This window comes from Macadamia integrifolia, unplaced genomic scaffold, assembly GCF_013358625.1.
Source record: "Macadamia integrifolia cultivar HAES 741 unplaced genomic scaffold, SCU_Mint_v3 scaffold2054, whole genome shotgun sequence".
Classification (NCBI taxonomy): domain Eukaryota; kingdom Viridiplantae; phylum Streptophyta; class Magnoliopsida; order Proteales; family Proteaceae; genus Macadamia; species Macadamia integrifolia.
The window spans coordinates 71495-87032 of NW_024868484.1; the positions used below are offsets into that span (position 1 = coordinate 71495).

At 39.2% G+C, this 15538-nt stretch overlaps 2 protein-coding genes and 1 long non-coding RNA gene across 6 annotated transcripts in view; 1 reads left to right on the forward strand and 2 right to left on the reverse strand.

Moving 5' to 3' along the window:
* Positions 1–3516, forward strand: part of LOC122065576 (transcription factor MYB124) — a 7026-nt gene extending 3510 nt beyond the window's left edge. For 2 of the 4 annotated variants that reach the window (XM_042629394.1, XM_042629393.1), the window contains exons 10-13: positions 1020–1162; positions 1245–1462; positions 1580–1725; positions 2793–3516. In XM_042629394.1, the coding sequence (XP_042485328.1) occupies positions 1020–1162; positions 1245–1462; positions 1580–1725; positions 2793–2903 (618 nt within the window). In that variant the 3' untranslated portion in view covers positions 2904–3516. The remainder of the gene's footprint in view (positions 1–1019; positions 1163–1244; positions 1463–1579; positions 1726–2792) is intronic. The other 2 variants (XM_042629396.1, XM_042629395.1) reach the window with 1 other exon arrangement.
* The window catches only part of LOC122065577, a 4747-nt gene extending 667 nt beyond the window's left edge, over positions 1–4080 (reverse strand). Inside the window, exons 1-4 of the long non-coding RNA XR_006136041.1 lie at positions 3684–4080; positions 1482–2715; positions 1250–1359; positions 792–839 (exon numbers count right to left, since the gene is read on the reverse strand). This is a non-coding gene — a long non-coding RNA (uncharacterized LOC122065577). The remainder of the gene's footprint in view (positions 1–791; positions 840–1249; positions 1360–1481; positions 2716–3683) is intronic.
* Positions 4081–12316: 8236 nt separating this feature from the next.
* Positions 12317–15538, reverse strand: part of LOC122065578 (UDP-galactose/UDP-glucose transporter 3-like) — a 5491-nt gene continuing 2269 nt past the window's right edge. The window contains exons 4-7 of the mRNA XM_042629397.1: positions 14995–15025; positions 13979–14082; positions 13693–13814; positions 12317–12865 (exon numbers count right to left, since the gene is read on the reverse strand). Coding sequence (XP_042485331.1) covers positions 12460–12865; positions 13693–13814; positions 13979–14082; positions 14995–15025 — 663 coding nt within the window. The 3' untranslated portion in view covers positions 12317–12459. The remainder of the gene's footprint in view (positions 12866–13692; positions 13815–13978; positions 14083–14994; positions 15026–15538) is intronic.

A 15538-nucleotide genomic window follows, 5' to 3' on the forward strand; every position in this document is an offset into this window, starting at 1 on the left:
TTGGGGGGGGGGGGGGTGTGGGGAATACAATAAAGTATGCGTATTGATCAGATAAAAGTTGTCATTTGACCACTAGGTTGTGAGTTCAAATCTTCAAGATGTCATATTTTTGCATTAATTATACACTAAGTACACTTTGCGTGATATATATACATACTGATATGATATTTTCAGAAAACCATGACAGACATGCACATCCAACTTTGAAACAAGGTCAGACATTTATGTATTTATACTTTTACTTTTTATTTTTTTCCTAAATCTTCATTAAAACCATGACAGTTTTCTTTTTCAAAATATTTATTAGAACCAGGTCTAGGTCGGACAAATAGGAAACTAGCCACAGATATGATACATCATCCGACCTGGACCCAGATTAGTCAGAATCAGGGATGGTACTGGGAATACCAATCAAGAAGGCTGTCCCAGCCCACCGCTAATGGGTCATATCTATTATGACCAATACTGGGTTAGAGTTTGTTCCAGGTTTTCAAAAATCTTGGGGCCTTGCCCCACTCTGCCCTTGCTTCAGCCTGCAGGGGTCCCTACCCAGTTGCCTGGCAAAATTGGTAAGCCCATGTATGTTTTGTGGGGCAGGGCAGATCCAGGTTGAGCAATGTTTTGAATGGGTTGGGTCCATAATGAGATAAACTCTGCCTCACCTGCCCTGTTGCCATCCCTGGTCATTGCCAGCCCCGGCCCAACACCCAGTCCAACTGCCAGAACTTTTTTCACCCTCAACCCAAGATACAATCCAATTATACCTGCTAAGATAGCTCTAATCATCATACCTCAGACATCTCTTTGCATCCTCGGATAACCTCAGCATTCAGAAAAAACTGCAAAAAGGTGGTAATGATCATTTAGTAAGGTTGATTGGGTTATGAAATCTTCAAGCTAGAAATATGTGATGGTAGGCTGTTGGTAGAGAATTATCTCAGTTTTCCATTTTCCAGTAGTAACATCACTAGGAACCAGAATATGGCTAGTTCCCTAATATCAGCAAGGTTAATTTTCAGGAACTCCAAGATTTCTTAAACGAAAGCAAAGATAGCAATCTGCTAAGATACAGAATCTCAGAAATGGATTTTCTACATGAAGATTACGAAGACTTAGTAGAGGATTTAGCAAGTGGAAATATGGGAAGTCAACAATCATGGAGGTAGTAATTGTATAAAAATATTCTGATTTAAGTAGCTTTTGACAAAACATAGATCTAACTGATGTGAGATTTAATTGAGTAGGCAACCTGATTTATATGAGGAGTCCCCTGGCAGCTCTGAGTACAGCACAGGATCAACTCTCCAGTCCCATGCAGCAGATGATAAAACAGAACAACATCAAGCTGAAGTTTGTTCGCTGCACCAGGATAATATTGTTGAGCCACATTTACCTCATACAAGAGAAGCACAGAGTGGTCTTAGTGGTTGCGATGATGGGATTTCTACAATCAGTACTCAAGGTAATCAAATATTGTGTACCTATAAATTTTGTTTATTTTTCTGAACCTCTACTGGATTTCAGAAGAGGTTTCCTGGTTTGTTGTTATGGAAGAGTTAAGAATTTATTCCCATTGCAGCAGAAATCTTCCTTTCTCCTGAAGGATCGAAGGAAAATGGAGTCTTACCCGTATTGTCAAACACAGAGTTCGGTTCCCCTGCCCAAGTAACCCCACTGTTCCGATCATTGGCAGCAGAGATCCCAAGTCCCAAATTCTCAGAAAGTGTAAGTTGTTTTAGATACCAAATCTTCTAATCATCATGCTATCATCTTTCCAATTTCCACCCCTTAAAAGTAGGGAGGAGAAAAAGATAAGGAATGCGATAGTCTGCTTTTCTAATAAAATTGCCAAACAATTCATAAATCTCCATGTTATGAAGCTTAAATGCAGGCTAGGAGTCGGACAGGAGAAACAAACCACATAAAACCCTAGAAATATAGTTAACTATTTTAGAAAGCTTAACCTCCACTAGAAGTGGTATTCCAACTTTTCAGTTTTCCATTTTGACTTGGCTGACGTAAGGAGAATACTTGCTACTTCTATGGACAATATTATGCACTGATACACTGACTCAGCACTTTCTTCTAACTTTCATCTTCTTCAAGTCAAGGTGTGAACTAGGTACTTGGACCAAGTAGAACTGATCCAGTTCTGGTTAACCTATTGGCTGTAGAGATAAGGTGGTGAGATTTAAAAGTATCTGAAAGAACCTCGCTTGCCACTGAAGCTTAGCAAGGGAAGAAAATAAATAAAATCATTAATACTTGGCAGGCTATTAAAACAAGATTCATACCCTAAAAGATAGCTGAGGGCTTCTGCCTTAAAGCAAAATTTTACAGGATCAGATCTGTTCAACCAGAAGCTTTAAAGTATGCGGCCACATGAGGTGCATGACTCAGCTGACTCAGCCATGAGTCACCCAATGTTTTGAGGCATGCACCATAGACATAATTTAAAATAAAATTATCAGAGAACTAGAGCTTAAAAAAATCTTGTTAATCCATTTAAATCAAGACCACTTATTATACTTAAGAGAGAAGTATTTAACAGGAGAAAAAAAGAGAGGTTCTTGAAACTTCTCCCCTTTCTATTCTATTTTTGATAGATGATGAAGCTTGCTTGCGAACCGTACAACTTGCTGTGTACTTTTTCCTCTACTTTGCTATCGTTTTTGAGGTCCTACCACCTTACTTCGGAGCTTTGCCTTTGAAACACTGTAAAGAGTTAAATTTTCAATCTAATATTAGAATTTTGATGCAAGACTGACTATTGAATGGAATGCATTATGCAGGAGAGGAACTTCCTACTGAAGACACTTGGTTTGGGTTCCCCACCTCTTCAGCCAAGCACCAACCCTTCCCAACCACCCCCTTGCAGAAGGGCACTCCTACATAGTCTCTGACCAACCCCTGCTCCAAATCTTATACCTAGTGAATTTGTCCCCTTGACTATCCTCAGAATTTTAGTATGTCATGAGGTTTTGTCTTCGGTCTTCTCCTCTCCATTTCAATTTCCATCAACTTCAAAGTCTCTTAAAACTGTTCAGAACATCATCTAAGCAGTCTACAGTACCTGGTCAATTACAAGTCTGCATTCTGTTTCCGACACTAGCAGAGTTACAATACTCGCATTGAACTTTGTCTTTGTTGAGTTGCCATTTTTCCTTCTTTCTTCTTATAAGATGTGACCCAGTTATTAATTTTCAGGTCCAGTTTTGGTCTTTGATTTGTCATCTGTACATAATCTGCAGTGGAACCCTAGTACCGTTTCACAGTGAAATTAAAAAAAGAAAAGAAAAGAAAAGCTAAGTGAGGATCAACCATTTGATTGGATACCTATTGATTTGATTTGGTGTGCATAAGGTATAGAATAAGAGTTGTATTTTTTTTAATCTTCTCATTGTTCATTTTGGGTTTTCCTTTTTTGGTGAAAATTTTGGGTTTTCCTTATGGATGTAAGTACTGAATGTAACTTTGTAAGATTGAGAGCATAATGTGTTATGGGCTTTGTGTGTATCTATCTTCTTTTCCTGGGTTCTACTTGCATCAGGTGGAAACAAATCATGAAGCCACCAAAAAAAAAAAAAAATGGAAGACAATTTGAGATAAATCATGGAGTAACATGAATGAGAAAAAAAAACAACATAAATTGAGAAGCGAAAGGTGGGGTTGGGTTTACTTACAGTTGCTTTGCTGGTCTCCTTGGGAGGCTGCTGTGTCTCTCCCCTTCCCTTCCTGTGATTGTTGATGAAGAAGGGGTTTTGAGAAGTCTGCCATTCCATTTAAGATTCGATCTTCGAAGGAAGGGAGACGACAACCATAATTATGAAGAACGCAAAAGCTTTCGGTGAAAGTTTGTGATTCCGTCGTTCTAATTTCTAATAGTGGAAGTCCGGGAGGGAAGCCAACACAAAATAAAGTGCATTCCCGGGTTAAAGTTTCTACAAGAAGGTGAAAAAGATCAATCTCGCAACCACTTCACCAGTTCACCTTCGCCTTACAATGATTGATTTTGCCCCAAAGCTCGATTTCTAATTTTGTCAAGTCTGCCACTCAATTAAGTGGTCATTAATACCACTACCTTCTTTGACCCATTCTCGTTAAGAGTTGGGGTATATGGGTACGGAAATCACCATAACCCTTATGGATTGGGTTGATACACCCGATCCATATCGGCATCGGGCCTATCTAGTGATGCATCGATCCAACTGTTTCCAATATCTATAACCGTGCTTCCAACAAGACAATTTGAAATTGCCTCAATAGCCCTTCCACGAAGGATGTCATAGTTATTCTATCAAATATCAATGTAGTATGTTACCAAAAAACATATCAATATAGTCGAGGGGAAAAAATCTACTTGGTCACGCGAGCCCTTATGCTCAGAGATAAAGGTGTTAAAAAGACAACCTTGCCCCAGATTGGATGGAAACATTTGTGTCTTTCCTAGTTAGTCACTGTGCAATTATAGTGACTAACCGACCAAGTAACAATCCCTAGTCCTATAGTCAAATACTTTTCATGCCACATAAACATAAATAGTAACTCAAGAAATTCGTGTAATAAATTCATATAAATAGCTACATGCATTTAAAAAAAAAAAAATCATATACACACATACGTGTAGATATTCATTAAATTGCAACTAAGCTCTGACTCATGAGGCAATAACAACATCATCCAAAACCTTATCCCCACTTAATAGAGTCGGCTATATGAAAATTCCAAGCAAAGACGAATATGAGGATCTATGAAAAAAGATTGACAGATTATGACTAATGCCGATCAACCTGACACACCAATTTATTAATCATTACATAATATAAATAAAAGGTTCATTGACTCATTTCTCAAGAAAGTGGGTGAGGCTAGACCACTTGACCAACACCAGGATGTATGAACTATCGACACTCACAAATGGAATCAAGTCAAAGATTGTTGAATCAGGCTATCTTACATGTCGGACAGTGTTCGTGCAAAACCAACCACACAAGTCTCCATGGGGCATGGGGGCGAGGCTCCATCATCAATTTCATATGGAATTGTGATACCCTACTTTTTAAACCTGGTCTATTTACCCGTATTGATTGGTTTGATCATATAGGGGTTGAACCGGAGCGAATTGACGCAAGCACCACATGGAACATGGTAGCAAGAGTGACCTTGAACTTAGGTTAGCCTGACATGACCGAGTGGGTACCAAGTGTAATATATACACCCAAGCCTTGCACTTGCACGCACCACGAGGCCATGTACAAGAAGTAAGGGTACGTGCTAGTAATTTTGGGTGCCTATGCAATTTACTTATAAGTATGAGTTTGTCCCTATTGAAGTCCAAGTGGAACACTAGCAATGGGTTGACTAGAATGGTATACCCACCTGAGATATACTCACCTGAGATATACCCATCTGAGTTTCCCTCATTAATGGTAATTGGTTGATGGGAGAGTAAAGAAGAGAGAGAAAAAAAGAAGAAAGAAAATCGACCGTAGAGCTTCACCGGAGCTGGGTCTTAGTATTTTGAGTCTGGATTAATGATCAGCTTGTCGGGATCTTCGATTTGAGGTAGGCATTGTACACATTCCAAGGATTCTTGGGAAAATCCTTTTCTTAAACCCTCTTTTTTATTTTTGGGAAAGAACCCACTTGAATCTTACTAATCTTACATGGATAATCAAATCTAAGGACTAATGGAAGGTGTGTATAATGATTTTGAAGGATTTGGAAGGAGTGTTGGTGAAAATCTAGAGTATTTGGAAGTTCTTGAGCAAAGAAGAAAATTTTGTGGTTTCATTGGTATTCTTAAGAAAGAGGTAAGAATCTTCTTCTTTCTTTTGATTTAATCTTAGATCTAGGTTGAGGATACATGATTGGACCTTAGATAAGTGATTTGAGTCACCAGATCGACCCCAAACAAGTTCCCCAAGCCGAAGAAAAGATGAAAAAAAAGATGGGAGAATTTCGTTTCAAAATCGAGGGGGTGTTCCAGGCCCACTTGTCTTTGAGTTTCTGGCCCACCTAAGTTCCCAGAACTCAATTTCTGGGCTCGGCTGTAACCGGCGGGCATGAAATCGATGGGCTACGAAGCCCGCCTGTCTTTGACTCATGCTCACCTATCTTTCTAGAATGCCCAGAATGGGTCCAAATTGGATGGGTAACCCCCATTTATGATTCTAAACCCAATTTTAGTGTTCAAACAAGATGATTTTGATCCTAAAATAGTGAAATGATAAACCATTATGTTTATGATATGTTACACTCATTATACGCGTACCCACACATTAGATCTCTTACTTGCCGGGTATAAGCATCGTGTACTTATATAAGTAAGTGGGGAGTAGACTCTGATTTAATTTCAGAATGTTATGCATCATTTAACATATGTTAGTCTAGCCATGTTATCATATCACTTGTGTGTAGACTAGACATCACATATGTCATATCACGTATTTGAACGTGCATTTACATAATATGATATGCTTTGTATTATGATTGAATATTCATTATGTCTTGATGTATGTGATGGAGGAATCTCATTTGGATATGTTATGCATGCTAGATTTTAGACGCCGTAGTCGGTTTGGAAAAGAGTGCATGGTGGCTCGTGGAATGGGATGCGGTGCCATCGTGTGATCGTACTATGCTCATGTAGAAGCATACGGTTAGGATTTATATATCCTTTTGTGCTACGACCCTTCCCAACAGGAGTTTACGTGTTGGGTTACTATTGGGGGGAAGCATCGGGTTACGGTTGTCGGACTCTTGCAGCAGTTAGAAGTACGCATGGCTAATCACTAGGATAGTCGGTAACCCCGGTGGTATATTCAGAGGGTCGATCGTACTACTTTTATTTTGGGTGGAGTCACCCATTTATTTTCTATCATTTAAATTTTCTGAAGAATCAGCTTGCATTTTGAATTTCGGTACCAACAATGGACCTTCTCTGACAACCCTATGGACATATCGCAGGATGGGGTTCGTGGCTCGTACCCGGGGCATATGTGCACTGTAGTTGTGAGTAGCACATAGCCTATAACCTAGTAATATTGTTAGGCTAATGGGATTAAAATGAATTGCATATATATAGGCGCATATGTGTTATGACTGTTTGTGTGGTCTTCCTTTCCACTTACTGGGCTTGTGAGCTCATCCCACGTGCATAATTCTTTTTAAGTGATTTTGTAGGTTACCCGCTAGAGATCAGGAGCCGGGCCCCACTGTGGAGTTTCCCTCTGAGGACTGGTGGGTCCCTAATGAGTTCGAGCACGATGCCGATTGCACGTTCAAGAATTGTGCTGCATGGCAACTGTGACTCCAGAACGATTCTTTTTTATTCTTTTGATGTACTCCCTTTTGATGATTTAATGCTTAAATTGTTATATTTTTGTGTATATATCATGCCTTCGAGCCCAAATGTATATAACTTTTATAACTCAATTTGGGTATCAAGTATTTGGGAAACAATTACAGGTATTATGAACAAGTCTTCAAATGAAAATACAAGTCTTATCTTAGTTTAGTAGATGTATGTTGTATTGCGGTTACTGCATTGTTGATCCTGACAGGTTTGTGAGTTAACCAGAGTTAACTCGGTCACCGACTCGGTTCTGTGCGAGCTGAGTGTGACAGGAATAATATCCAACATATTAAGGATAAGGATCAAAATCAAAATTCAAATTCAAATTTGAATTCAAATAGTCCAATGGATTGCATGAGGACTAAGTCCACGCACATCTCTAACACATCTCTCATATAGTCTGTAAATTAACTTTACACTATAAATATAGTATCTTAATCACAAAGTGATACGGGAGATTTCAAAATCAATCTTTATCTCTTTCTTGCTATCAGAGCCGTTTGACCAACGTCCACTCTTGCAATGGCTACTTCAGTTTCCTACACCGCCATAAACAGCTCATCAACCGATCCAACTATAATCTCTCCAACAAATATCATCCAATTCCTACCCATCAATCTTGACCAAACCAATTACCTTATCTGGAAATCTCAATTACCTCTTTGGGTATGTAGATGGTAGTTTTCACAAACTCCTCCACCAACCACAACCTCAACCACTCCCGCTCCTGTCAAAAATCCTGCCTACACCTATTGGAGGCGCCAAGATCAGATTATCCTCTCATGGATAATTTCTTCACTCACTGAGCACTCTATGGCTCATATTATCGGCATATCTTCTTCTCATGCCGAGTGGTCTACTTTGGAGCGCATATATGCGTCCCATTCCCAAGCTCGAGTGATGCAACTCAAGTACCAACTTATGAAAATAAAGAAAGGCACTACCTCCATCTCTGACTACCTTTAGAAAGTCAAAGAACTAGTTGTCAATCTTGTTGCTGCTGCACAACCTATATCTGAACCAGACATCATCCTTAGTATATTGCGAGGCCTTGGATCTGATTATGATACTTTTGCAACCTCCGTCACTACTCGAACGACCCTCTTTCTTTTGATGATTTCACTGGTCTTCTTCTAAGCCGGGAAATTTTTAAGGAACAAAGATCACCACTTCTTGATCTTCCAACTGTTGAAGCTAACCTAGCAGCAAAGGGTTCGAACAATACATCAGGAAATAATTATTCTTCCAATAACCAAGGTCGCTACAATCGGAAAGCACGAGGTAAGGGTCGTAGCTCCAATTCATTCCAACAACAGAATAGCTCCTCTACTTGTCAGATCTGTCAACGTGGCAATCATTCTGCCCTATCTTGCTATAACCACTACAACCCAAGCTTCCAAGCTCTGTCAGCACAAGGTCAAAATGCACAACCAACTGCTCTTCTTGCAACACCATCTTCCTCTTTTGATTCCACATGGTACCCTGATTCTGGTGCAACACACCATTTGACTACTGATTTAGGTAATATGCATCTCAACAATCCCTACAATGGTTCTTACCAAGTTAAAGTTGGTAATGGAGCAGGTTTGAGAATTCACCATACTGGCACTTCCATTCTATCTACTGATTCTCTTCTTTTTCAGATTAATGAAGTGTTACATGTCCCTCAAATTACTAAAAATTTATTGTCTGTAAGTAAATTCACTTCTGACAATAATGTCGTTTTGGAGTTTCACCCTTCATGTTGTTATGTGAAGGATCCACAGGGAAAATTCTGCATCGCGGTTCAATTAAAGATGGTTTTTATATCTTCTTCCTACTGCATTCAACTCACCGCCTTCCGTTCTCAATAATCAACCTACCATGCACATTGGTGAACGAGTCTCCAAATCAACTTGGCATGATCGCTTGGGTCCCTCCTTGAAGTGCTTAGATTCAATCATACACCATTCTTAGTTGCCAACTTATGTTGTTGCCCCTCTCTCCATATGTGCATCATGTCAAATGGGGAAATCCCATAAGTTACCATTTGTTTTAAGTAATTCAATTTCTTCTTCCCCTTTCCAATCAGTGCATTCGGATATATGGGGGCCAGCTCCAGTATCTTCTGTCTAAGGTTATTAATACTGTATTTCATTTGTCGATGATTTTAGTAGATACACTTGGATTTTTCCTATTGTTAAACCATCTGAAGCATTATCTGTTTTTATCAACTTTCAAATATATGTGTCCACCTTCTTTAATTGCAAAATTCAAATGTTTCAATCTGATGGAGCAGGTGAGTATCAGTATTTGATCATTTTTTTACACGACATGGCATAGTACATAGATATTCATGTCCTCATACATCTGAGCAGAATGGTCGCGCAGAGCGTAAGCATCGCCATGTGGTTGAAACTGGCTTGACTTTAATGGCTCGTGCTTCTGTTCCAATGTCACAATGTGTGACAGCTTTTGAAATTGCAACTTATCTGATAAATCGGTTGCCTACACCGGTGTTGCAAAACAAGTTTCCATTTCAGGTACTTTTGAAGGAGAAACTGGATTACTCAGTGCTGTGCACGTATGGCTGTGCTTGCTACCCGTGGCTCAGACCATACAACAGGCACAAGATGCAGTTTCGGTCAGCTCAGTGCATTTTCCTTGGGCACAGTACCTCACACAAGGGTTACAAGTATTTGGATCCGACCATTGGAAGAACTTATATCTCACGACATGTCACATTTGATGAGTCTCTTTTCCCCTATGCTACATCACTTGTAAACACAAATGTAACACCTTTTGCTGCCTCTCCCCACCCCACATTCATCAATAGTGGGAATGTAATATATCCATGTACCCCACCCTCAGAACCCAACAATGTAACATCTCAAATAGTGAACAATATTATCATCCCCACCCCCACAGTTCAAACCAATCACCCTTCCCCTCCCCTACCCCAGCTACAGGCTGAAACTGAGCCACCCTCCCCTACACCGGCTCCCCTGCAACCTTCCCCTACCCAATCTTCAAATGTGCATTCCACTTCACTGGTTCCAAATGAATCATCCCCTCAACCCATTATTGCTTCATCTCACCCAATGGTGACCTGCCTACGAGATGGTGTCACCAAACCTATGACCAAGCTAAACTTACTTGCTACCCGCCATCCAATTCCTTATGCCTTGTTGTCCACTATTCCATCTCAAGAGGAAGAACCAACTTCCTATACTCTAGCTAATAAGGACCCTAATTGGTGAACTGCTATGAGTGATGAATTCAATGCACTATTGCGTAATGGAACTTGGAAATTAGTCCCTTCCCATCCCTCTCAAAATGTTGTTGGGAACAAATGGGTTTATCGGATAAAAAGAAATGCTGATGGGATTATTTCCCGCTATAAGGCCAGTTTAGTTGCTAAGGAGTTTCATCAACAAGAAGGAATCGATTATTTCGATACTTTTAGTCCTCTAGTGAAACCCACAACTATAAGGATTGTTCTATCTCTTGCAGTATCTAAATGATGGGTTCTTCAGAAACTCGACATACAAAATGCCTTTCTCCATGGTGCTCTTCAAGAGCAAGTATTTATGACTCAACCTCAAGGATTTGTGGATCCAAATTATCCAAATCATGTCTGTCACCTCCAACGTGCGTTGTATGGCCTAAAACAAGCACCACGTGCTTGGGCACATAGTCTTGGTTCCTTTTTTGTCACTATTGGATTCAAATCCTCCCAAGCAGATACCTCATTATATGTCCGCCAAGTAAATCATCAATTAGTCTATATTCTGGTGTATGTGGACGACATTATAATCACAGGATCTAGCTCCACTATTGTTTAAGAAGTTATCAATCAACTAGGTACAGAATTTGCAATTAAGAATCTTGGGAATCTGCATTATTTTCTTGGCATAGAGGCTATGCGCACTCCACAAGGTTTGTACTTGTCTCAATCAAAGTACACACTTGACCTTCTAAAAAAAGCCAACATGGAAGCTGCCAAGCCTATGGCCACTCTTAGCTCCACAACTGTTCTCTCACACAATAGTGGTCTATCATTTCCAGATCCAACTCTATACCGTAGTATCGTCGGAGCATTGCAATATTTGACTCTGACCAGACCAGATATAGCATTCTCAGTGAACAAGGTTTGCCAGATCATGTACTCTCCCACATCAGATTATTGGGCTGCCGTTAAACGGATTTTGCGCTATTTGAAGGCTTCTCTGGACCATGGCATCCATCTTCGAGCATCATCATCCAACCAACTCAAAGCTTACACAGATGCAGATTGGGCAGGATGCCCTGATGACCGTAGATCGACAAGTGGCTACTGCATTTATCTTGGTTCCAATTTTATATCATGGAGCTCCAAGAAGCAACATATAGTAGCCCGTTCCTCAACAGAGTCTGAATACAAAGGATTAGCAAATGCTTCAGCAGAACTAATGTGGATGCATCAGTTGCTAGATGATCTTGTAGTATCTTCACCAACACCAATGCTATATTGTGTGATAACATCGGAGCCACATATCTTGCCGCCAATCCTCTATTTCATGCGCGAACAAAGTATATAGAGATTGACTATCATTTTGTTCGAGAACAGGTGGCTGCCAAGCGTCTCTGTATATGCTTCATTCCAAATCAAGAACAAATTGCAGACATAATGACCAAAGGATTCACAGTTGCAAGATTCCATGCTCTACGGGACAAGCTCACCGTCAGCATTTGGCCGCTTAGCTTGAGGGGGAATATTAAGGATAAGGATCAAAATCAAAATTCAAATTTGAATTCAAAAAGTCCAACGGATTGCACGAGGACTAAGTCCACGCATATCTCCAAAAACACCTAAAATCTCTCTCATAGTTGTTGAGTTAAACTCAAAGTATAACTCTCTCTCTTTTGAATTTCATATACGTTTGTAAATTAACTTTACACTATAAATATAGTATCCTAATCACAAAGTGATACAGGAGATTTCAACGAACAGTCTTTTACTTTCTATAATCTTAAATATGTATACAATTGTTCCCCCTTTTTTAATTACTCAAGAAACATGTAGTTCACGTCAAAAATGCAATTGTACACATTGTGCTACTCAATAAAAATTATACTACTCCTTATGTGGCCTTTTTCTTCTGCTTTCTCTGCAGCTTCTTCCATTTGAGGTAGATCTGGTACGACAACCCAGAGAAGACCATGAAAACACTCCCCCATTGCTTTGCTGACAGAGGATTGCCACTCAGTAGTGAAGAAACCACAATGCTGACAAACTTACGAGTGGTGGTGATGGTGGTGTTCGCAAGTGAGCCAAAGCGGCTTATAGTTAGGAAGATGAAGTTCTGGCCCACTGCTCCACACAGACAGTATAGAAATATGTCCCATGCTGCCTCCGGATGCTGCTTGCAGAACTGGACTGCCTCAAATCCACTTCCTTGTGGCCAACCAAACATATAGATCATGTTGTAAATGGTACCCCATAGATTCATACCCAACATTATATCCCAAGCACTTGTTTTTGGATACCTATCAAGTGGAAGCAGTCAGGTTCAGCCAGAGAATGGGGTGCATGCTTTCTATGCATATTGGATGCTCTCTACGCATATGCAGATAAATGCAGAAAGGTGATAGCATTGACAGCAAGAATGAGTTCACATCATGAAGGAACAAATTGTTTTCAGTATTTGACACAGGGAATGGATAGAAATGCAAAATGATATTGCTTGGGTATAGCAAGATTAATCATGCTACTTAAAGCAAATTATGCCGTTAATGTACATAAAAGTTATACCTCTTTCTTAGGTATTCATACAACTGCCAAGTTTTAAATAACTTGTTTCCATTTGTTTTTTCCCTTCTATAAATAAATATTGTTCATGGGACCTTAAGATCCACAGAACTGTAGTTCCAACAGCTAAAATCAGGAGAATCTACATGTCTGTTTGGAGCCTTGAACTGCCCCCACCCAAAAAAAAAAAAACTCTTTTCACACCTAACTACCTTAGTATTGTCATGTTCCATTCACAAGGCAAATGGCACGTATTGCACTATATGGATGAAGATTAGCTAGTGCAACAATTTTCTTTCTTGTTAGACTCCATTAGCTGCTTACTCCAGGACCAAAGTGATAATTATATCAGATAGAAGAATTCACAATGGAGTGAGAACAACAGCATTATGGCATTACATAGACCCAAAATTACCAGATCATGACATTCATTTTATCAACTGAGATAGTCAGTAAAACCATAGAAACTTCCAAAAATGGTATGGATCAATAGCTTCAAAGCAATTAAGCACCCTACCAAACAGTCACCTTTCAATCAACCCTCTATAACTGCGAACTGCCATACCTTGCAGTTATGGAGTCCTGAGTAGCATTTGTGAACCCATCAAAGGCCAAGTTCAGGAAACACAGCCCGTACCCAAGAGGGGCGTTTGGGTGCGCTAGCTTGCTTATGGTCTTTGAACTAGTCTGCAATCAATTGAACAGACAAGAGAAAATATAAGAGAGTGAATCAAGGATTAATAGGTATATCCATTACTTTGCTAAACTAGGTTCAAAGCAAGCAGGGAAAATTTTCTGCTTCTTTTTGGGCAAGTGACCAAGAGAAGGCTTAAACAGATAAAACTCCTCACCTTTGCTAGTGCAAATGCTGATACCCCTCCAGCTACAAGGAAAGTGCATACATACTCTGGAAATGTGTATTTAATACCATAAACCAGAGCTCCCATCAGCATCACTGCATGGATGTCAGAATCACTAGCTTTATGAGATTCCCAGTGCAAAATGCATTAACAATTCTAACTCAATATAAATTATTCACCACTAGCAGAAAGGATTGAACCATAAGCACCGCAGAACATGAATTAGTTTTCCTCGATTTATGATCAAGTGAAACTATCCAAATTCCATATTAGCCCCCACTAGTTTGTGAGGAGAATCAATTTATCAATAGGGAAATCCAAGTTGGAATGCAACACCGAGAAATTCCATTTCATAGAACAATACATACTTTTTGTTCGAAATTTATACTCGTAGTTTTTGCCTTTAAATTAGTTCTTAATTTTAGGGGGAAAAACTCCTTATCAGAGAATCACCAAAATGTCACCTAATACTTCTGTAAAACCCTAATTTTTCAACCTCTTAAACTTCCCCCGGAAACTAAATACTCTCAATTTATTTTTCAAACATAGAACTTAAATTGTCTTTGATCTTATAAACCTGAAATTCCTGCAAAGACATTATTAGCGGCAGTCCTTGGATTTAACTCTTCAGGTCTTAATTCAGCCTATTTACTCCATTTGCACAAGATAATGAAGTCTAGGAGTCTTCTCTGTTTTGCCAGCTAGAACTTCAAGATTTTTTTCCATCTCCTGGAACAACAGATTGTTGAAGAAGTAACATTACACTACCCAAAGGTTATCATGAGAGCAGCAGAAGATCAAACTACATATCCTTCTTTTGTCTTTTGGCCTTATAAATTAATGACCATAAGAGGTCAAACTACAGCAGAGCTTGCCATAAAAGGTCACATCATTGTAAAGCAATAAAAAGCTGAAGGAAATATGGTTTTATTTCACCAGTAGACAATGTCATGATGATAAACTGGGAACTATGCTATTCAAGTGATCCACACAGACAAAACCCTCACCTGGGATCATCTTTGACGATTTTGCCAGGACCTGCAAGTTATAGAATTGCATTAGCATAAAAGAGATTTACTTAATTTGTTTTAGCCTGTTATTTTCACATTTACAGTAATTCATGATTCTAGACAAGAAATAGTAACCTAATAAATAAATGATATTCCCAAAAATAACATGAGAAGATGACAAAGCGAGGCATGATTAAGTCTCCAATATGCAACTACCATCTCTAAGGAACATCAAGAACTTTAAGGATCTTTTGTGTTAATTCATACAAACATCAATCTACCAAAAAGGCAATGAGAACAAAGAAATTACAAAAATATCAAGTTCCATCTGGCCAAGCTTTCATTATGGATACAAGGAATGGATTCTTGCAATTCCTGGCTTTGTGAAACACAATGGAAACTCAGAGTCATTCTCAGGATTAATTTTTCTTTGGAAACATTTTGTTGACTGCCTACCTACTTAACCCTTTCCTAGTAATAGAAGGGAGACTATTGGATGTTTTCTTTTTCTTTTTCTTTTTTTTCTTTTTTTTTTTGAAGG